At 38.3% G+C, this 24,866-nt stretch overlaps 1 protein-coding gene across 1 annotated transcript in view; it reads left to right on the top strand.

Moving 5' to 3' along the window:
• Nucleotides 1-16,159: 16,159 nt before the first annotated feature.
• The window catches only part of LOC136253585 (collagen alpha-1(I) chain-like), a 31,991-nt gene continuing 23,284 nt past the window's right edge, over nucleotides 16,160-24,866 (top strand). The window contains exons 1-3 of the mRNA XM_066046251.1: nucleotides 16,160-16,218; nucleotides 16,373-16,573; nucleotides 19,790-20,270. Coding sequence (XP_065902323.1) covers nucleotides 16,392-16,573; nucleotides 19,790-20,270 — 663 coding nt within the window. The 5' untranslated portion in view covers nucleotides 16,160-16,218; nucleotides 16,373-16,391. The remainder of the gene's footprint in view (nucleotides 16,219-16,372; nucleotides 16,574-19,789; nucleotides 20,271-24,866) is intronic.

Below are 24,866 nucleotides of genomic sequence, written 5' to 3'. Positions count from 1 at the left end.
ATGATAGAATGTAAATGGAGAAGCGTCACTTCAACTGCAACATACATGTACAAATATTAGTAATAGCTTGAAATTAGATGTACTCCAGAGTTCATCATATTAATTAGAGCAGGGGATCTGGGGCATATCTATAGTCCTTCAGAAGTTATACTCCCTCAGAAGCTATACTCATTTTCTGTCTAATATTTTTGTAGTTTTGCATGCAAATAAAATATTATGCATTGTTTCTGATTGATCTTTTGAGTTGTAGCTAGCAATTGGTATTCAAAGGACCGCATCTGTTCAGTATAATATGTAACTTGCTTTTACATCACCATGCCAAGAACATATTAGCATCCTGGGGATATAGTTATCATTCTCTCTGTTACATGATATAACTGTGTCTGACTGTTCTATTAGAGAATCTTGATCTTTTTGAAATACTTTCCTGATTTTAACCTCAGCATCACTTCAGAGGCCAGATCTCATGCAATATTTTCAATGTCTAGACATTCACTAGCTATCTGACTCAATTTACCATCAGAGCTTCTATTGTATTCTTTTCCAATTGAGCTTGCAATAATCATAATCATCCTATCATAATCATACTATCATAACATTTTATTCAAAATCAGATGATGAGACGTGTTATATAATACCAAATTCAATGATTGACTCAGCTAAACTGCTTTGCCATGCCTTGGTGCTACACTGTTAAAATGAAGAGTAACCACAACTCTTAAGGAGTTCCCGGAGGATTTAACACCCCTGGAGAGTAACCATTACTCTAAAGGAGTAACACATGCTCTCAAAGTGGTGTCACTTACTCTCCAGAGTAATGGTTATTCTCTTCAGAGTGTTGGTTACTCTCCAGGGATGTTAAATCCTCCCTACACTGGGAACTCTTTAGAGTGGTGGTTACTCTTCATCTTAACAGTGTAGTTGGCACATAACTGCATGTGTCCTATAAAACTCAAGCCTACAATGAAAATTTATTTTGTCGAGGGATGTAAACTTGTAGTAGTGCATTTTTCTACTCATTGTCAGGAATCATTTCACCATCCAAAACTTGACTTTGTGACTGTTATAGCAGAAATTATACTTACTGTATTGTGGCAGAAATTTGCCAATTATGCACCTAGTTATGCTCCATTATGCCAGCATTATGCTTTATGCTTTTCATCCCCTATTATGCCAAAAATTATACCAGCGTAATCGACGCAAGCCTACAGTGGTAACCCTGGGAATAATAATAAATGTAAATAAAAAGTTTTCATGTATCCAAAGTTCCATAGTGCTTGAACAGCATTTCTGCAGTGGAAGCTTTCTCAGGGTAGGGAATCTCCCATTCCTAGTTTGAGTCGAATCTGCCCAGCTATCATTGGGGTATATACACCTTCAAAATTCATCTTATTTCACTTATTTATATAGCCACACAGTCTTCGATGATTCCTGTAGTAGAGGGAAATAAGTTAAAAGGAATTATCAAGGTCAACCATAGGCTGGCCTTGAAACTTGCAGTTACAAAAAGAAGTGATATCTGCACAAAAACAGCCAAGCTGTGAAAAAAGGTGCCCCTTAAAAAGCTGAAAAAAGTTTTGAAATCAAAGGTGGTGGCCAAAAAATAGCTGCAATGATGTTAATGCTAATGAAGTTTATAATGGCTGTACATTATGCTGGCATAATTATGAGCATAATAGGTACCTGAAAGCATTTAGCATAATGCTAGCATAATAAGAAGAATATTCGGGCCATACTACAAATCCTTGATGGTCACAGAAAAAGATCGATATACTCTAATAGAACAGTCAATAACTCTAATAGAACAATCAAGTAGCTGACTGTTCTATTAGAGTAAATCGATCTTTTATTTCTGTCACATGCATTTTGAAGAGCAAAGATTTGCTTCAGCCACTTATTATGTGCCTATAACTGCAAATTTATTAGCAAAACATGGGAAATGAAGCATAAAGCTTGAGCATAATAGGTAAAAATTTTGAGCAGTGCAGCATAGCATAATACATAGGTAAAATTTTGAGCATAATAAGAGGGTCACTACTGTGCATTGTTAAAATTTATTAGTATTAACATCATTTCAGCCATTTGTCAGCTGCCACCTTTGATTTCACAACTTTTTTCACCCAGGCTTTTTAAAACCGCACCTTTTTCACAGCTTGGCTGTTTTTGTGGAGATATTACTTACTGTCCATTGTTACAATATATTGCTTCCTTGCTGTTATACATTGACACATATTGCATACTTGTTTTTGTTACATTTATGCCATGTATGCTTACTTGCTGTATTACATTTATGTATATTCCCTACATATATATTGCTTACTTGTTGTCGTTACATACATGTATATTGCGTATCTATATTGCTTGCTTGCTGTATGTTGTCTGGTTACATCATATCAAGACACACGATAGTGTGTCGTGCGGCCAAAGAAGCCGGCGCGCCACACCGTAAGTATATTAACAGGAAGAAAGAAAACGCAATTATCACACCTATGTAGCTCTGTGATCCCTTATCCGATTGGAACCAAATTTGCTAGAGACGTTCCGCCCAGTTAGGGGAGTCTACAAACCAAATTTGAATAAAATCGCTCCAGCCATTTCCGAGATACGAGCGAACAAAATTTCATTTAAATTTCTTCGTTTTTTTCTTCTTCCTCTTCTTCTTCTACTTCTTCTTCATTTCGCACACTTCGCAAAATCCGCCATAAAACACGAATTCGTGCTCGGATCGGACTGAAATTTGGCACACTTAAAGGGCTCATTAAGGCGGATCTCTGTACCAACTTTGGTAGGAATCTGATGAACATTCACGGAGTTATGACCGATTATTTGCATAAAATAAGGTCGAAGGTCTGTCACGCCTACAGGGTAAACCCCTTGGAGGAATCAGTTGAAAATTGATATGTAGATGGAGCAACCATCGTAGGAGTGCCTTTTTGTGGTTTGAAAGGAATCGGAATAAAGACCATGGAGATATGACACAAAACCCAACCTGTGTCAAAATTACGCGATCGATTTTTATGAATAAAAAAACTATTAGTTTTCGTGTCTACCAGGCAAACCGCTTAGAGCAACGAGCTGAAAATCAGTATGTAGCTGGAATAATCATCATGGAAAGTTCTTGCAGTAGTACAGAAGAATCGGATTACAAATCACTGAGTTATGATTCGAAAGGCAACTATGTGCAGCAAATGCGAGATCGAGATACTCTAATAGAACAGTCACCCTAATAAAGCATTCAGCTGCATGTATAATTTACTCAGTTATATTACATTGCAAGTTATTCTGTAGGGAATTCAGCTACAAACAAGTCACTCTGTAGTCAGATCAGCTAGAAGAAGGTACCTAATAGAGAGTTCAGCTACAAAGAAGCCATCATGTAGAGAGTTCAGCTGAAATAAATCACCCTGTAGAGAATTCAGCTACAAACAAATTGCCCTGTAGAGAGATCAGCTAGAAGAAGTTACCTTGTAGAGAGTTCAGTTACAAAGAAACAATCATGCAAAGAGTTTAGCTGCAAACAAATCACCCAGTAAAAAGTTCCGCTATGAACAGATCACACTGTAGAGAGTTCAGTTAGAAACAAGTCAACCTGTAGATAGATCAGCTAGAAGAAGTAACTTTGTAGAGAGTTCAGCTACAAAGAAACCACCATGTAAAAGAGTTCAGCTGCAAACAAATCACCTGTAGAGAGTTCAGCTAGGAACAAGTCACTCTGTACAGAGATCAGCTAAAAACAAGTCATCCTGTAGAGAGTTCAGCTAGAAGAAGTTACATTGTAGAGAGTTCAGCTACAAACAAATCACCCTGTAGATAGTTCAGCTAGAAATAAGTCACCCTGTAGAGAGATCAACTAGAAACAAGTCACCCGTAGAGAGTTCAGCTAGAAGAAGTTACATTGTAGAGTTCAGCTACAAAGAAACTACCATGTAGAGAGTTCAGCAGCAAACAAATCACCCTGTAGAGAATTCAGCTACAAACAAATCACCCTGTAGAAAGATCAGCTAGAAGACGTTACCTTGTAGAGAGTTCAGCTAGAAACAAATCACCCTGTAGAGGGTTCAGCTACAAACAAGTCATCCTGTAGAGAGTTCAGCTAGAAGAAGTTACATTGTAGAGAGTTCAGCTACAAACAAATCACCCTGTAGAAAGATCAGCTAGAAGAAGTTACATTGTAGAGAGTTCAGCTACAAAGAAACTACCATGTAGAGAGTTCAGCTGCAAACAAATTGCCCTGTAGAAACAAACAAATCATCCTGTAGAAAGATCAGCTAGAAGAAGCTACCTTGTAGAGAGTTCAGCTACAAACACGTCACCCTGTAGAGGGTTCAACTACAAACAAGTCACCCTGTAGAGAGTTCAGCTAGAAGAAGTTACATTGTAGAGAGTTCAGCTACAAAGAAACTACCATGTAGAGAGTTCAGCTGCAAACAAATTGCCCTGTAGAGAATTCAAATCACCCTGTAGAAAGATCAGATAGAAGAAGTTACCTTGTAGAGAATTCAGCTACAAACAAATCACCCTGTAGAGAGTTCAGCTAGAAACAAGTTACACTGTAGAGAGATCAGCTAGAAACAAGTCACCCTGTAGAGTGTTCAGCTAGAAGAAGTCACATTGTAGAGAGTTCAGCTACAAAGAAACTACCATGTAGAGAGTTCAGCTGCAAACAAATTGCCTTGTAGAGAATTCAGCTACAAACAAATCACCCTGTAGAAAGATCAGCTAGAAGAAGTTACCTTGTAGAGAGTTCAGCTACAAACAAATCACCCTGTAGAGAGTTCAGCTAGAAACAAGTCACCCTGTAGAGAGATCAGCTAGAAACAAGTCACCCTGTAGAGAGTTCAGCTAGAAGAAGTTACATTGTAAAGAGTTCAACTACAAAGAAACTACCATGTACAGAGTTCAGCTGCAAACAAATTGCCCTGTACAGAATTCAGCTACAAACAAATCACCCTGTAGAAAGATCAGCTAGAAGAAGTTACCTTGTAGAGAGTTCAGCTACAAACAAATCATCCTGTAGAGAGTTCAGTTAGAAACAAATCACCCTGTAGAGAGTTCAGGTAGAAGAAATTACGTTGTAGAGAGTTCAGCTACAAAGAAACTACCATGTAGAGAGTTCAGCTGCAAACAAATTGCCCTGTAGAGACAAACAAATCATCCTGTAGAAAGATCAGCTAGAAGAAGTTACCTTGTAGAGAGTTCAGCTAGAAACAAATCACCCTGTAGAGGGTTCAACTACAAACAAGTCACCCTGTAGAGAGTTCAGCTAGAAGAAGTTACATTGTAGAGAGTTCAGCTACAAACAAATCACCCTGTAGATAGTTCAGCTAGAAACAAGTCACCCTGTAGAGAGATCAGTTAGAAACAAGTCACCCGTAGAGAGTTCAGCTAGAAGAAGTTACATTGTAGAGAGTTCAGCTACAAAGAAACTACCATGTAGAGAGTTCAGTTGCAAACAAATCGCCCTGTAGAAAATTCAGCTACAAACAAAGCACCCTGTAGAAAGATCAGCTAGAAGAAGTTACCTTGTAGAGAGTTCAGCTAGAAACAAATCACCCTGTAGAGGGTTCAGCTACAAACAAGTAACCCTGTAGAGAGTTCAGCTAGAAGAAGTTACATTGTAGAGAGTTCAGCTACAAGAAACTACAATGTAGAGAGTTCAGCAGCAAACAAATTGCCCTGTAGAGAATTCAGCTACAAACAAATCACCTTGTAGAAAGATCAGCTAGAAGAAGTTACCTTGTAGAGAGCTCAGCTACAAACAAATCACCCTGTAGAGAGTTCAGCTAGAAACAAGTCACCCTGTAGAGAGATCAGATAGAAACAAGTCACCCTGTAAAGAGTTCAGCTAGAACAAGTTACATTGTAGAGAGTTCAGCTACAAAGAAACTACCATGTAGAGAGTTCAGCTGCAAACAAATTGCCCTGTAGAGAATTCAGCTTCAAACAAATCCCCCTGTAGAAAGATCAACTAGAAGAAGTTACCTTGTAGAGAGTTCAGCTACAAACAAATCACCCTGTAGAGAGTTCAGTTAGAAACAAGTCACCCTGTAGAGAGTTCAGCTATAAGAAATTACGTTGTAGAGAGTTCAGCTACAAAGAAACTACCATGTAGAGAGTTCAGTTGCAAACAAATTGCCCTGTAGAGACAAACAAATCATCCTGTAGAAAGATCAGCTAGAAGAAGCTACCTTGTAGAGAGTTCAGCTACAAACAAATCACCCTGTAGAGGGTTCAACTACAAACAAGTCACCCTGTAGAGAGTTCTGCTAGAAGAAATTACATTGTAGAGAGTTCAGCTACAAAGAAACTACCATGTAGAGAGTTCAGCAGCAAACAAATTGCCCTGTAGAGAATTCAGCTACAAACAAATCACCCTGTAGAAAGATCAGCTAGAAGAAGTTACCTTGTAGAGAATTCAGCTACAAACAAATCACCCAGTAGAGAGTTCAGCTAGAAACAAGTTACACTGTAGAGAGATCAGCTAGAAACAAGTCACCCTGTAGAAAGTTCAGCTAGAAGAAGTCACATTGTAGAGAGTTCAGCTACAAAGAAACTACCATGTAGAGAGTTCAGCTGCAAACAAATTGCCTTGTAGAGAATTCAGCTACAAACAAATTACCCTGTAGAAAGATCAGCTAGAAGAAGTTACCTTGTAGAGAGTTCAGCTACAAACAAATCACCCTGTAGAGAGTTCAGCTAGAAACAAATCACCCTGTAGAGAGATCAGCTAGAAACAAGCCACCTGTAGAGAGTTCAGCTAGAAGAAGTTACATTGTAGAGAGTTCAGCAGTTTAGCTGCAAACAAATCGCCCTGTAGAGAATTCAGCTACAAACAAATCACCCTGTAGAAAGATCAGCTAGAAGAAGTTACCTTGTAGAGAGTTCAGCTACAAACAAACCACCCTGTAGAGAGTTCAGCTACAAAGAAGTCATCCGGTAGAGAGATCAGCTAGAAGGGTCACCTTGCAGAGAGGTCAGCTACAAAGAAATCACCCTGCTTCATCTTTTCTTCTTCCTGTAGTAAAGAAAAAATAACAGGTTAAAAATCCCTAAAGCCGGCCATAGGCCGGCTTTGGGGCATACAAATACAAAAAGAAGCGAAATCTAATCCAAAACAGCCAAGCTGTAAAAAAAGAGTGCGGCCCTGAGAAAGGCTATGGTGAAAAAAGATGTGAAATCCAAGGTGGCGGCCAAGAAATGGCTGTGATGGTAGGTTAATGGTAAAAATTTTAATAACAACAATTCAGGTGAATTTGGTGCCGCTTGGTCTTGGCACAAAATTCACCTGAATTGTCGTTATTAAAATTTTTACCATTAACCTACCATCACAGCCATTTCTTGGCCGCCACCTTGGATTTCACATCTTTTTTCACCATAGCCTTTCTCAGGGCCGCACTCTTTTTTTACAGCTTGGCTGTTTTGGATTAGATATATATATATATAATGTTCATTTGCCATTATAACATTGCTTACATGCTGCTGCCACTTGTATGTACATACCTTATACTTGCTGCTGTTACATTATTTGTGCATATACTGCTAGTTTACATGCTTCTGATACTAATAGTGTGCATTTTTGAGCTCACTGCAGGTTCCATTGTTGCTCGTCAAATGGGAGTGCTGACATGCGGCTCTTTCATGGGTCAATGTCAGCTCCTGATATAGGAGCGTTTACATGCGACTCTTCATGGGTCAATGTCAGCTCCTCAAATGAGAATGTTGACATGCGGTTTATGGACCAATGTCAGTTCCTCATATGGGAGTGTTGACATGCGGCTCTTTCATGGGCCAATGCCAGCTCTCAAAAAATGGGAATGTTGGCATGTAGTTTTTTCATGGACCAATGTCAGTTCCTCAAATGGGAGTGTTGACATGTAGCTCTTTCATGGGCCAATATCAGCTCCTCAAAAATAGAAGTGTTGACATGCATCTCTTTCATGGATCAATGTCAGCTCCTCATTGTGAGAGATGTAACATTTCTATCGAGTGTTGCCTCTCAGATAAGAGTATTGAAGTGCTACTCTTAATGAGCACATTTTCAGCTCCTTATCCCCAAGAGCTCCAGCATGACGTTTACACAAACAAGTGCTGTCTCTCAAGCCAGAGTGTTGGCACGTTGCTCTTTATGAGCAAGGGTCAGCTTCACACATGTCAGAGGGCATACCAGCATGCAGTCACATTTTGACAATGTTGGCCAATTGGCCTTGCCGCTCTGAAGCATAGCACTGAAAGGGCTCTAGCTGCATTTGCAGTATCTTCATTCCTGATAGAGAGAATCTAATCAAAAACAGCCAAGCTGTAAAAAAAAGGTGTGGCCCCCAAAAAAGGCCACGGTGAAAAAAGATGTGAAATCCAAGGTGGCGGCCAAGAAATGGCTGTGATGGTAGGTTAATGGCAAAAAATTTAATTACGACAATTCAGGCGAATTTGCATTGCCTCCTCCACTAGGATTCGGCACCAAATTCACCTGAATTGTCATAATTAAAAAATTTGCCATTAACCTACCATCACAGCCATTTCTTGGCCGCCACCTTGGATTTCACATCTTTTTTCACCATGGCCTTTTTGGGGGGCCGCACCTTTTTTATAGCTTGGCTGTTTTTGATTAGATATCACTTATTTTTGTATTTGTATATTGCAAAGCCGGCCTATGGCTGGCTTTGGGGCTTTTTTAATCCATCTGTTGTTTTTTTTATTTACCACAGGAAGAAGAAAAGAACTTAAAGACAATTTTTAATACTTCAAACTATTTTTGATTCTATTATATAGTAATTATACAAATTATATACATATATTTATTAAATGCCAATTATTCCCCACAGGATAATTTCTTTGCAACTGATCTCTCTACCGGGTGACTTGAAATGTAGCTGAACTACAGGATGGTTTCTTTGTAGCTGACTTCTCTACAAGGTGACTTGCTTCTAGCTCATCTCTCTATAAAGTGGTATGTTTGTACAGTAGCTGAACTCTCTGCGAGGTAATTTGATTTTAGCTGAACTTTCTATAGGCTTCTTTTTAGCTAATCTCTATATAGGATAACTTGTGTGTAGCTGAACTTTCTACAGAGTGGGTTCTTTGGAGCTGAACTCTCTACAAGGTGACTTCCTTTAGCTGATCTCTCTACAATGTGACTTGTATCTAGCTGAACTATCTACAGGATGATCTGTTTGTAACTGAAATCTCTACAGGGTGACTTGTTTCTAGCTGATCTATCTATAGAGTAACATGTTTCTAGCTGAACTCTCTACAGAGTGTGTTCTTTGTAGCTGAACTCTCTACAAGGTGACTTCTTCTAGCTGATCTCTCTATAGGGTGACCTGATCTCTCTGTACGGTGACTTTTATCTTGCTGAACTCTCTACAGGGTGATTTGTTTGTATCAAAACTATCTACGGGGAGATTTTTTTATACCCGAACTTTCCACAGGGTGATTTGTTTGTAGCTGAACTCTCTACAGGGTAATCTGATCTCTCTACAGGAGGTGATTTGTTTGTAACTGATATCTCTACAGGTAAATTTGTTTGTAAGTGAACTCTCTACAAGGTGATTTGTTTGTAGCTGATTTCTCTACAGGGTAATTTGTTTGTAGCTTAACTCTCTACAAGGTGATTTATTTGTAGCTGAACTCTCTACAGGGTGGTGTGTTTTTAGCTGATCTTTCTACAGGGTGATTTGGTTATAGCTGATCTCTCTACAGGGTGATTTGTTTGTAGCTGATCTCTCTACAGGATGATTTGGTTGTAGCTGATCTCTCTACAATGGGTGATTTGTTTGTAACTGAAATCTCTACAGGTTGATTTGTTTGTAGCTGAAGTCTCTACAAGGTGTTTTGTTTGTAGCTGATCTCTCTACAGGATGGTTTCTTTGTCACTGAACTCTCTACAAGGTGACTTGTTTCTAGCTGATCTCTCTACAAGGTGACCTCCTCTAGCTGATCTCTCTAAAGATTGATTTGTTTGTAGCCGAACTCTCTACAGGGTGATTTGCCTGTAACTGAATTCCCTATATTGTGTCAAGTTTCTAGCTGATCTATCTACAGGGTGATTTGTTTGTAGCTGAACTCTCTACAGGGTGATTTGTTTCTAGCTGATCTCTCTACAGGACGGTTTCTTTGTCACTGAACTCCCTACAAGGTGACTTGTTTCTAGCTGATCTCTCTACAGGATGATTTGTTTCTAGCTGATCTCTCTACAGGACGGTTTCTTTGTCACTGAATTCTCTACAAGGTGACTTGTTTCTAGCTGATCTCTCTACAAGGTGACTTCCTCGAGCTGATTTCTCTACAGGTTGATTTGTTTGTAACTGAACTCTTTACAGGGTGATTTGTTTGCAGTTGAACTCTCTACAGGGTGATCTGTTTGTAGCTGAACTCTCTACAGGATGGTTTCTTTGTTACTGAACTCTCTACAAGGCAACTTTTTTCTAGCTGATCTGTTTACAAGGTGACTTCCTCTAGCTGATCTCTCTATAGGGTGACTTGTATCTAGCTGAGCTATCTACAGGATGATCTGTTTGTTGCTGAAATCTCTACAGGGTGACTTGTTTCTAGCTGATCTCTCTATAGAGTAACTCGTTTCTAGCTGAACTCTCTACAGGGTGATCTGTTCATAGCTGAACTCTCTACAGGTTGATTTGTTTGTAGCTGAAATCTCTTGTTTCAAACTGATCTCACTGTAGGGTAACTTATTTGTAGCTGAACTCTCTACAAGATGGTTTCTTTGTAGCTGAACTCTCTACAGAGTGATTTTTTTTGTAGCTGAACTGTATATAGGGTGATTTGTTTGTACCTGAACTTTCTACAGGGTGATTTGTTTATAGCTGAACGCTCTGCAGGGTGATTTGTTTGTAGTTGATCTCTCTACAGGGTTTCTTTGCTGCTGAGATCTCTACAGGGTGACTTCTTCTAGCTGAGCTCTCTCTTGTTTCTAGCTGATCTCTCTACAGAGTAACTTGTTTGTATAGCTGAACTCTTTACAGAGTGGTATTTTGGTTGCTGAACTCTCTACACGGTGATTTGTTTGTGGTAAAATTCTTTACAGAGTGACTTGTTTGTAGCTGAATTCTCTACAGAGTGACTTACTTATAGCTGAATTTTCTACAGAGTGACTTACTTGTAGCTGCACACTGTATAAACTATAAAGTGACCTGTCTGTAGCTGAACTCTCTTCAGGGTTACTTGTTTGCAGGTGATCTCTATAGGGTAACTTGTTTGTATAGATGAACTCTTTACAGGGTAGTTTCTTTGTAGCTGAATTCTCTCCACAGTGACTTGTTTGTAGCTGAATTCTCTAGAGAGTGTAGCCGAACTCTCTACAGGGTGCATGACTTGTTTATAGCTGAACTCTCTTCAGTGTGACTTGTAATGTTCTGAATACACTACAGTGACATATTTGTAGCTGAACTCTCTATAGGGTGACTTGCATCTTGCTGAACTGTCTATAAGATTAACTGTTTGCAGCTGAACTCCCTACAGAACAACTTGTAATGTAATAGAATTCTATAATGGAGTAAATAAATTTGCTGAATGCTCTATTAGGATGACTGTTCTATTAGAGTATCTCGATCTCGCATTTGCTACAAGGAGTTGGGTTTCGAATCATAACTCAGTGGTTTGTAATCCGATTCTTCTGTACTACTGCAAGGACTTTCTATGAAGATTATTCCAGCTATACACCGATTTTCAGCTCATTGCTCTAAGCGGTTTGCCTAGTAGGCGTAAAAACTAATACTTTTTTATTCATAAAAATCGATCGCGTAATTGTGACACAGATTGGGTTTTGTGTCATATCTCCATGGTCTTTATCTCGATTCCTTTCAAACCACCAAAAGGCACTCCTACTATGGTTACTCCATCTACATAGCAATTTTCAACTCATTCCATGAAGCGGTTTACCCTGTAAGCGTGACAACCAATCGATCTTGTTTTACGTGAATAATCGGTCATAAATCCTGAACCGTTCATCAGATTTGCACCAAATGTGATACTGGCATTCGCCTTTGGACTCCCTTTCTGTGTGCCAAATTTCAAGGCGATCAGAGTACGCGTTTGCGTTTCATAGCAATTTTTGCAAGTGTGCGAAAAGACGAAGAAAAAAAAGGAAGAAAAATAATCGAAACTTTGGCAGCTCGTATCTCGGAAATGGCTGGAGCGATTTCTTTCAAAGTTGGAATGTAGACTTCCCTAGCTAGCGGGCAACTCTATAACAAATTTGGTTCCAATCGGATAAGGTATCACCGAGATGCAAAGGTGTGAAAATGACGTTTTCTTTCTTCCTGTCAATATACTCACGATGTGGCGCGCCGGCTTCTTGGGCCGCACGACACACTATCTTGTGTCTTGATGTAATAGTACCGAGTCTTAGTTAGGATGGTCTCTTACTTTTAGACACCCCACATGTGGGCTAAAGGAAGAAATTCAGAGTGTAGAACACCTCTGCACACCAAATCCCTTCCTTGCCCAAGTATCAGTTTATCTTGAAAAATGGGCCTTGTAGACATGTGACCTCAAATTTGGACTAGATAATTTTAACCCAAAGTGACAGCCTGGACCTGGCACACTTACCAAACCACCACCACTAACATCAGTTTGTGGGAGGCGAAGAGCTACTGCAGCATCCAAGAGGCAATGGTATGTGTTGAAGGTTATAGTCAAGTGGTCAACATTAGTATATAGTGCATTCATTAAGCTTTTGTGTTTGTGTCAAAAAATTGAACTCACTGTCATGGGCAAGGATTAGGGTGATAAGACCAGTTTTCCCAGATGACGGGGCCAGATCTAGTCCCAATTGTGACCAAATCTGCAAAAGGGGTTATACGTAGCTATAGCTTTTCCAGATTTCAAGTTTGATTAATTGTAACTCCAGGCCTAGGATGTCATGGTTTTTGCTTTTCACCAAGCCTTATAGTGCTATGTTAGGGGTATAAAGTAACTAAATTAACTTATTTACAAGTCAAATTGTGACCCAGTCTGAGAAAACCGGTCTTATCGCCCATGTCAGCAGATTCGATTTTTCACCCAGGACACAAAGCTACATGAATAAACTATCTAATTCCACAATCAAAATCAGCTAGACTTGAGTGGTCTGGTTTTGCTGGCTGCTTTTTCCAAGCCCAGTGGCGATCCATACGTGTGGTGTGGGGCCTTAATGGAGCTCTGGTCAGCCTGGGGATGACTGTATGTGGCTGTACAGCTCTGTGGTGTTGAATAGCTAAGTACCTCTGCTGTGAATTTCCTTTCATTTTGGACAGTTTTGAGACCCCAATGGCCCAAAACTTGGCCTAATTCATCCCTTTTCAATTTTTGAACACCATCTTGTCCACCTTCCAGGGCCCCAGTCTCCCACCCAATTTGCAGCTTGTCTGATACAGTCAACCTTGGTTTAAAAGTTATCTAAAATGGCGGGAAACTTAGTTATTGGCTACTTGCACAGTGGATGCTCTGGAAGGTAAGGAATTGGTGTAAAACGTGTGAAAATTTGGTACACATAGCTTCAACCATTGGCAAGCTACAACACACTAAATACTTAAAACCGGCATTTCTCGATACTTTTAAATAGGCAATAAGCCCGGTTTTCCCAGACTGGGTCACAATTATTGATTGCCATGCAGGTACATGCATACATATGATTGGAAAGACTGTAAGACCCTTTTTGCAAAATTTATAATAAATCTGGTCGCAATTTTGGTTTCCTTTCTTATTTTTTGTGTATATATGTATTGAGTATTATTTTTATATTGTCTTAATTTGATTGCATTATATTATGCAACTTAGGTTGCACTATATTATGCAACTCAATTTTAGGCAGACTAAATTTTGACCATTAATTTCTTACATATTTGGGGCAGTTCAATTTTAAGCAGACACAATGAGTTATAGTATTAGGGTTTGGTTAGTTTATAGTAAATAATATTATATGGGATGCAGACAAATGATTTTTAGTTGCTGTATCCAGTCTACCCACTAACAAATCAGTAGCCCAACCTATTAAATCACAGAGTCAATATTGACACTGTGTCACTGTCTATAACTTTGAAGTTTCCAGCCATGTTATGCCCAACCCTTCTTATTACAAGTCATTCAACACTGGCTTACTTTTATTCAACATCAAAAGCTTAGTAAAAGCCCTCTGGTATTTTTAAACCCCGGAATGACATGTTAGCTCAGAGCTCCATTCTAGTTTATGGATAAAATTTTGGAAGTTATAGTATTATACAGTATATACAATAATACCATACCTGTTTCACTGCCCGTACAAAAGTCTCAATAGTAGCAGTGAAATTTATCCCGTATTTCACTGGTAGCAGTGAAAAAGTTGTAATTGCAATTTCATTGGCTAGAATTTATGTTAACAATTAGTGTTGACACATGTTTAGTACATAGTGACAAATTGCGTACATAGCAACGCTAATGCACAGCATGCGCATATGCAGCGAGTATGGTATTAACTGGGAATAGCATGGGTAGCAGTGAAATTTTGGATAAATACCACTCTTGTTGTATTGGAAATGGTAAATTTCACTCGGCTTCGCCTCGTGAAATTTATCCCCATTTCCAATACAACACTCGTGATATTTATCCCAAATTTCACTGCTACCCATGCTATTACTAGTACTAATTGCCAGTTCACCTGATTATTTATTTAGCTTCTTTGAATCTTGTACCTCATCATAATAGCATCTATGTGCTGTAAAACAAATAGGTATTCTGATTTGACTTAGGTATGTTTGAGTGTCTGACCAATATATATATATATATATATATATATATATCGCTATTTAGCTAAAGCGACTATTCTTTAATGAAAGGCTGTGAATAATTTTATGTATGCATTACAGTATGCATTAAGGAAATTTTAAATATATATACATAAGTAGGGATCATAGAAATAAAACAACACAGTATATTCAAATGGTTCAATTCAACCTCCATGGGTAAATTTAAACTACAAACTTTTTTGTTAAAATGACCATCTAAAAGTGATTATAACTAAGGTAGGCTTTTAGACTAAATCGGTCAAAATAACTAGGGTAGGTCAATATAACTGTTCACTTAGGATGTTGAAATAACATATTTGGGTAATTTCAGTGTGTATGGTTAAGTCTACTATGGCACAGATTAGATGACCAGCTAAATGGTTAAATTTACAGTACACTGGCCATTATAACATTTGTGTTACATCCCACAATTAAAAGTGAACACGGAGAACATAGGTTTTATATACAATTTGAAAACTATAAGATCAGGTATGTTTAAAGTAATAAGATGCAGTATGTAACAATTATTGTGAATATGTGTCACAGATAGATTAATTATGTTATTACTAATGATGACTGACTTGCTAATTAATGTAAACAAACAAACAAACAAATATTTTGTGACGTGAGTTAATTTTACCACAGATGGTTAAAATAACCATGATGGCAAGGTTATTTCAAACACTTGGCTAGAGGTTGAAGAGACTTTAGGGCATCTGGATAATATGACTGTATCTTACAAAGTTAAAATAACCAAGTATATCCTTGGGTCATTACTACCAAAAAATCAGTCATTTGAATTGCAGGTAAAACAACCCAAAAATTTGGGTCATTTGTACCCATTTGAATTTACAGTGAAGGAAGGTCATTTACACCTGCAGCTATATGCTAGTGGACATTAATTTCCTTATGTTCATGACCAAAGTAGGTATTAAATGTCTACTAGAATAGTTGCAAGTGTAGATGACCCCTGTTGTTACATTAATTTTTATTTTTGTGTGAACAGTATTCAAATATAAAATTATAATTTTTCCTTACAGTTGTTTGTTAGGTTTTTGCAGCCAAGTGTCATTTAGATTGTATGTTTCCTTGATGAGGGGCTGGAGAGTCTAGTTAGAGTAAGAGTTATAGGCACATTAATTATGCTGTATGCTAACACAGACAGAGCGTATCATGCATAGTTGTCAAGTTTGTCCCTGCACCCCTGCTACAGTATAAGGCTGAGCTAAGCAACCAGAATTATTCAATACATTATAACATGCACATAATATTATTTTGACTATATAAGAAAGCAATTAGGTTGCAATAAAAGTTCAACAATTTCATGTTGTTATGGCTTTGTTGCCTACAAGTATAAAACAGTTGAACCAAAAAAACAATCCTTAGTGTATAATTATTGTAGGTGTCTGTCTGATCAGTTCGACTATCAAATAGTTGGCTATCTACACAACTACTGTGAAAGGTAGGTACTGTATAAACAATTGTGTAATGAGTTAGCATTTGCAATTGCATGTGCATACATTTGTATATACATATACCTGTATGTATGTACGTATAACTTGCATGTACTTATAATGCAGTACATGCATGCTGTGCTCTGCTTTTCTCCAATGTAGTGACTAACAAATACAAAGGATGTCTGGTAGCGTATCAGCATTTTTGAAAACTATAGTAGTCATTATTGCTGTGGATAGGATAGCTACATCTGAATCATTAGTCCATGCTAATGCATTTTTGAGTGACTTCTGCATAACAGATGCCATAAGGTGTAGGGAATTGGATCTGTTGAAACAAAAGGGTCGACGTGACGAAACAAGGTACAATTGTGATATATTGTTTTCACATATACTGTATGTAAAATGTACATAGTTACTGTAGTTACGTATTACAAAACAATGCAAAGGTTATGATCAGACATGCACAAAGTTATACCGTACAAGTTACAACACATGTAATTGTAATGCATGTATGTTTAGCATCACAGTGGATTTGTACTTAGCACATATCCCATTGAAGTTAAAGCCATGTTATTAACACATCAATAATATTAATGTATATACATTAATATGTAGTTCCAGGGTAATTTACTCCCTACATGATAACTGTTGAGTGCATTGATAGTTACACATGTGACTTATTAGGCAGATGATCAGGGGATGCTATGTGGGAAGGATCCCAGCTGACATAGTAATTATGAATATTCTGACTTTTATTACTCCCCATGTCAAATGCTAGGAAGCTGATAAGTAAATTCTTTGGTTGCATGCCTTGACTCCATTCTGCTCATGTAGAGGGATAGGCTATAAAGTATGCTTACCTGGTTATAGGGTGTATTGTTTATGGTAAAGTTAAAACCTGGCGCACACCCGTTCGGCCAGTTGTGGGCATGCACTTGATTTCCTAAAAATGTTTTGGCAAAAGCCATGTCTGCATGTCAGTATGTCTGTCCAACATCCATGTGAGCAAACAAGCTTTAAACTACAATAAAAATAAACCTTCATTCAATGAATAAAAGCTGTTTACTTACTGTATGTATTAAAGGTTAGCTTTCTGTTTTTGTTGTGTTGCCGATGACTGAAATGATGTGAAACAATTCAATGCTACTGCTAGGCCTATACATGTTGTAGCAGTGTATAATGGCTGAAGATAATGTAACAGGCCTTGTTAGCTACCAGAAATAGCATATCCTTTTCACATTGAAAGGGGGTATCCACTTGTACGCAAATGAAAATTAAGAACAGCCATGAGCCTTTATCCGGTAAATTTCTGTATGAAAATGCTATATACAAACTAAACAGCTGAGAAGATACTACATGTGGTGACTGTTCTATTAGAGTATATCAATCTTAACTGGTCTTTACTTTACAAGTAACTATAAATCTGGTTTTTACTGTGTTTGTACACTATCCCATTTTGTATCATACAAAAAATGCAAAGTTTCAGCTTTTCTGATAACCAATGCACAAAAATTGTGCCTATTAGGCCAGGCAAACTTGATTACTTGTTTCTCATCCCCTCCCACATCATTTTTTACCCTACCGCCTCAATTTCATTGTTACTGTTATTGATCATGTGCACACATATTTTGATGATGCAAGGGGTCCAAGTCCACAAACCTAGCACAATTCCCTATGAGATTTTGAAATCTTTGGATTTTACCGAAGATTTCAAGATTCAGTTGAAAGTTGTAAAAGATTTCAACCTCCCTCCTACCCCTTCATCTCTTCATTTCAACCTCCCTCCTACCCCTTCATCTCTTCATCTCAACCTCCCTTTCACCCCTTCATCTCTTCATTTCAACCTCCCTCCTACCCCTTCATCTCTTCATTTCATAAAGGCCATCAAATCTAGAGAAGATTTTATTTATATGCAGTAAGGAAAGAAAAATTTTTGATTAGTACTGTAGTTGCTAATTATGAAATACATACAGTGTATTGTCATGTACCAAAAAAGGTAACTTGTTTTATAATAACTCCTGCAGAACTCTCTACAAAGTAACTTGTTTGTAGCTCATTATGAACTCTAAACTACGTGACGTAATGTACTGTAATTGACCAGGAGGAGGTTTGCAATGTAGCTGATCTCTCTACAGGGAGACTTTTAACATACAGTGTAGCTGAACTTTCTATATCTATGAGGTAATTTGTAATGTAGCTATTCTCCACTGGATTCTGGCAATGGGACTGAAATCTCTACAGGGAAGCTTGAAATGTATGTAGATGAACTCTTATATCTACTTGGTGACTCTTGGCATACATACATAACTGAACTCTCTACAGGGTGACTTGACAAACGTACTCCTAAAGGGTGACTTGTAATGTAGCTGAACACTCTACAGCAAGTCTTTGTATGTAGCTAAACTCTCTACAGGGTGACTTGTGTTGTCTCTGCTCTCTACTAGATAACTTGTAATGTACCTGAACTCTCTACTGAGTGACTTGTAATGCACTCTCTACAAGGTGACTTGACAAAGCTGAACTCTCCTACAGGGTGACTTGTATCTACACATGAACTCTCACAAGGAGACTTGTAATGTTACTGAATTCTCTACTAAGTAACTTTTAATGTAGCTGAACTCCCTACTGGGTAACTTGTTATGTAGCTGAGCTCTAGCAATGTAGCTAAACTCTCTACAGGGAGACTTGTTACATATATAAACTTGTTATGTAGCTCAGCTCTCTACTTTGTGACTTGTAATTTAGCTGAGGTCTTAAATTGGAAACATACCCAAGTGGTTCCACTGCTGTTCACTTGCGTGACCACTTTACCTGTCCCACACAGTTACTGTACACGTGTGGGTTCCTGCTGAGGCTTGCTGCTCCCCCACAGAAATCCAATAAACCTATAATCCAAACCATATCCCATCAACTGCACAGCTGAATAAATAAAATAGTTTCTCCTCAGTTGCCCTTTTGTCACTCCAAAGTTAGCATAGCAGGCTAGCAAACACCAGACAGCACCACACGAACATTAGCAATGGTTCATATATTATGAACTCTTAGTATTACTAAGCATGCTGGTTTAAGCCACATCATGTAAATACACAAAATTAATTGTATGGTATCTAAGGTTTTCCAGAATTATAATTATGTATTTATGGTGGAAAATAACAATCCCCTCTCCTTTTCAGGGGAAGGTGCAAAGAACCTATCTAGGTGCTCAGGGGTGGTTGGGTGGCACACAAGCAAGTGGGCCATGTTCACACTTAGTTCCCTCATGAAGGGTGTGCAGGGGACATATATTAACAAACTAGATAAAAAATGGGAGGAAATTAGCAATGAAACAATGAGGGATTGCCATGGTGGTAATGTTAACCACAAATCCCTATCTTGACTTGACAAACTTTATATTTATTAAAAAATACTTTAACAAGGGAGAGTACAGTCAAAATAGGAATTTTGGTTTACCACCCCATCAAACCCTTCTTGTTTCATTGCTTTTCTCAGCAATCCCTATTCCCCATTCTGAATTACATTTTTCTTAAATTTTATCAATATAATTATTGTATGTATTATGCCAGGATTTTTACTTAGTTACAGAGCTTGTTATCCTATTTGTGACACTGGAGAGAAACCTGACTCCTGCGAATGCAAGCGTCAGCTACCTTTAAGTAAAGAGCAAGTAATTCCATTGCAGAAACAGATTGGTCTGTATGAAATTCAGACACCAAAAGAAACAGATGGTTACTATCCCGACTACACAATCTGCACATATTCTTTGATGACACGCAAGTTCAATCATCAGTTTAGTTACATCTTTAGCACCATCCCATTTGACTTTGAGAAAAGTGAAACAATACCAGGTGCATGTGATGATTGCATGGAATTTGAACACCGTGACACCGAGACTAGGAAGGACATCAAATTAATTCAATGTGGAAAAAGGGTTGATCGCCGTCTCAATAAGGGTGGAGGTACACTGAGTAATATTGAACTCACATTTAAGTCAGATCCTCCAACTCCTGGAGCTCATTTTAGTGGAGCTGACTTCTACCTAGCAGAATCTGCTGTCAGTGTGAGTCTATGTAGCTAACTATGTGACCAAATTTTTGAAAATCATCGATCTATGCACACACCAGTGAAATTCACTTTTCACCATGAATGGATAGTCACACTAATACTTTACGCATTTGCACCACAGGCATGCTATTGATTTACTCTGTCTACTTTTCACAAGTGAATTTCTAGAGATGTGTGTGCCAGCCACTGGGAATGCTCTAAATGCCACTGTCCAGCTGAAACATGAGACTAGAGACACGCACAGTCTTAGACAGTTTCCTAAATGATTTCTACATAAATTTCTTTCATTTTCAGTGTCTTGAGAACCCAATATTAAGGATGGAGACACCATATAATTGGCTTGGCCATTTTTATGTTCATATACCAATTGTCCACCAAACACCCCCGCCACCACCACCCATGGTGACATGGTTGTGTTACAGATATCTTCATGAAAAATGTGCTCAATATCATGATCTGTTACTGTAGCTAGATTGCTATGGAATAAAGTGAGTTGGCTGCATTCATGATGATAATTTCAAGTGTAGCTTTTGACCTTCCTGTATGAATAGTGGTATTACAACATAGCCCCATGGGAAAATTTATGTATGCCAAAGTAAGGATTGTACCACGGGGCAATGCTGTAATACCACCATTCATATACTTCGTTTCATTAGTTTTCATTGCTTGGATCCCTACTTCATGTTTAATTAAATACACTAGTTTGTTTAACTTTTTTCATATAACTATTATATACAAGTGTGACTATTAGAATATAATACTGAACATACTAACTGTAAGTTGTATTACAGTGACTGCTTTGTTAGAGTATATCTTGAGTGAGTCTAAGCAACTGACTATACACTAAGGATAGTGGTCTGTCCCCTACCTTCTTTTCACCATACTGGCAGTAATGGCAGTAAGAAGTGTGGTTGACATGATCAGTCCCAATAAGCTTGGCTATATCATTAAGGGATGTGTCACTGTGCTTGATCATTATTAGTGCTGCTCATAAAGAGAAGTGGTCAATCCTAGCATGCAGCTATGAGTACAATGTCTACTACTGTAGCTAGATTCCTCTAACAGTAGCGTGAGTACTGTTAATAAGTTTTTATGTGTGAATTGAAAACTAACACCTTGGTATGCATTATAAAGATGATGACCAGCTATACATATATAACTAATCTTGTAAGAAACTTAAAAGCACTGGGGGTAAAATACAATGGGACTTAATTTAGTGCTTAAAGACTATAAAGACAGTTATAGCCTTCTTTCAATATAAAATTACTGATGTCAGAAGTCATTTGCTTCCCTTGTATATAACTAGCTGAACCTACAAAATAAATTGCAGCTGGGCTACTATAGTTAGTGCGCTGACTAATAGTTGTGTAGTTGGATATCAACGTCTATCATACCGAATCCTTACTATGGTTAGCTAGCTTTACATTAGATATATCAAGACACATGATAGGCCAAGTACAGCCAGTGCGGGTGCGCGACGGACAAGTATGTATTTTACAGGAAACACGATAGTGTGTCGTGCGGCCAAGTACAACCAGTGTGGGTGCGCAACAGTTTATTTTACAGGAACCAAGAAAACTCCGTTTTCATGCATCCGTAGCTTGATAATGGCAGGACGGAAACTAACCATTTTCGCTGTGGAAACTCCCTCGGGGTGGTGCACTTCCCATTCTAATTTTGAGCTGAGTCTGCCAGGTCATCACTGAGATATGCGCCTTCAAAGTTCGTTCATATTTTTCTTCTTCTTTTCGCTCCACTTAGAAAAATTGCTATAACTCATGCACGCTTTACTCGATTTTCTTCAAATTTGGAGGGTTGTAAGAATGTAATTTAACACGTTCACAGTCCACTTTAGATAAAAAAAACAAGGGAGACATGCGCGATTTTCAAAAAATTTGATATCGATTTTTTGTCACGGCCACAGGGTAAACCGTTAGAAGGAATGACTTGAAAATCGGCCTGTGCATGGAGTAATCATGATAGTGCAAACCTTTTGTGGTTTGAAAGAAATCGCACTAACAATCATGGAGTTATAACAAAAATGCCAACCATATGTAAAATGCGCACGATCGAGTTTTGTTAATAAAAAGGTAATACTTGCCACACCTACCAGGCAAACTAGTTAACGGAATCAGCTGAAATCAGGTAGAGAGATAAATCATTTTAGAGTGATCTTTCAGTGGTTTACAAGGAATCAAACTAAAATCCGTTGAGCTACACTATAAAAGTGAACTAAGTGCGCAATCAAGATACTCTAATAGTGTAGTCACCCTAATAGAGCATTCAGCTGTGCAATAAGTCACCCTATTAGAACGTTCAGCTACAATCAAGTCACCATGTAGAGAGTTCAGCTAACAACATAGGGAGTTCAACTGCAATAAAGTCACCCTTCAACTAGTATCAAAAACAAATAACACTGTAGAGAGTTCAGTTACAAACAAGTCAACCTGTAGAGAGAGAGTTCAACTACAAGCAAGTCACCCTGAAGACAGTTCAGCAGCAAACAAATCACTCTGTAAAGAGTTCAGCTACTCACCCCGTAAAGAACTCAGTAGAGATCAGCTAGAAACAATTCACCCTGCAGAGACCAGCTAGAAACATATCACCCTGTAGAGAGATCAGCTAGAAACAAGTCACCCTGTAGAGAGTTCAGCTAGAAATAAGCCACCCATAGAGAGATTGGCTAGAAACAAGTCACCCATACAGAATTCAGTTACATTTCGTAGAGTGTTTCAGCTAGAAATAAGCAACCCTGTGGAGAGTTCAGCTACAAACAAACTCTTTCAGTAGAAAGATCAGCTAGAAGCAAGTTATCCTACAAAGAGTTCAAATCCATTTGAAGTCACCCTGTAAAGAGATCAAGTAACCTTATAAAGAGATAAGCTACATTTCAAATCACCCTGTTGAGAGATCACTCAAAACAAGTAACCTTGTAAAGAGACAAGCTACATTTCAAATCATCCGGTAGAGAGATCAGCTTGAAGCAAATCACCCTGTAGAGAGATTAGTTAGAAACAAGTCACCCTGTACAAAGTTCAGCTGGAAACTGTAGAGAAATCAACTAGAAACAATTTACTCTGTTCGATCAGCTAGGAACAAATCACCCTGTAGAGATCAGCTAGAAATAAATCACCCTGTAGAGAGATCAGCCAGAAAAAAGTCACCCTGTACAGAGTTCAGCTGGAAACTGTAGAGAAATCGGCTAGAAACAATTCACCCTGTACAGATCAGCTAGAAACAAATCATCCTGTACAGATCAGCTAGAAACAAATCACCCTGTAGATATCAGCTAGAAGTAAATCACCCTGTAGAGAGATCAGCCAGAAACAAGTAATCCTGTACAGAGTTCAGTAGAGAAATCAGCTAGAAACAATTCACCCAGTAGAAATCAGCTAGAAACAACTCACCCTATAGAGAGATCAGCCAGAAACAAGTCACCCTGTACAGAGTTCAGCTGGAAACTGTAGAGAAATCAGCTAGAAACAGTTCACCTTGTACAGATCAGCTAGAAACAATGACCCTGTAGGGAGATCTGGTAGAAACAAGTCACCCTGTAGAGAAATTAGCTAGAAACAATTCACCCTGTAGAGATCAGCAAGAAACAAATCATTCTGTAGAGAGATCAGCTAGAAATAAGTTACCCTGTAGACAGTTCAGCTGGAAACAAGTCACCCATAGAGAGATCAGCTAAAACAAGCCACCTAGAAAGATCAGCTACATTTCGTAGAGTGATCCAGCTAGAAATAAACAACCTGTAGAGAGTTCATCTACAAACAAACTCTTTCAGTAGAGAAATCAGTTAGAAGCAAGTTATCCTGCAAAGAGTTCAACTACATTTGAAGTCACCCTATAGAAACAACAGCTAGAAACAAGTATAGCCTTGTAAAGAGATAAGCTAGATTTCAAATCACCCTGTAGAGAGATCAGCTTGAAACAATCACTCCGTTGAATGATTAGTCAGAACAAGTCACCCTGTAGAGAGATCAGATAGAATGAAGTCTGCACCATGTAGCACTACCAGAGAACAGTGCCATGAAACACCTATGGATTATGAATTATCCATGAACAGTAAAATAATCCCCATTGAGTGCCATGAAAGTCATTTCATTGATATATCATTGTAATATCCATGCCATGAAATACTCATGATTCCATGGTAATTTTATAAGTACTGCCAAATTATTTCATGGCACAAGAAAATTTCATGGTTGCAGTGGTCATGAATTGTTAACTTTCATGGTTGCAGTGGTCATGAATTGTTAAATTTTCATAGGCAGTGGCATGAATTTTATAGGCAGTGTCCTTGAAAACTACGTGAAATTTCATGGTTTACCATCACATTTTCACAGGCTCTTCTCTGGGAGTTCAACTAGAAATAAGTCAGATCAGCTAAAAACAAATCACGCTGTAGAGAGATCGGCTAGAAAAAATCACTCTATTGAGAGATCAGCTGGAAACAAGGCACCTTGTAGAGTGAGGCTGTAGAGAGATCAGCAAGATCAAGTCACCCTGTAAGAGCCCAACTACTTTTCAAGTCACCCTATGGAGAATCCAGCTATGAACAAATATCTCAGTAGAAATATCAGCTAGA

The sequence above is a fragment of the Dysidea avara genome, chromosome 4 (assembly GCF_963678975.1).
Source record: "Dysidea avara chromosome 4, odDysAvar1.4, whole genome shotgun sequence".
In the NCBI taxonomy this organism is placed as follows: Eukaryota; Metazoa; Porifera; class Demospongiae; order Dictyoceratida; family Dysideidae; genus Dysidea; species Dysidea avara.
This window is presented reverse-complemented; position numbering and strand designations above follow the sequence as displayed.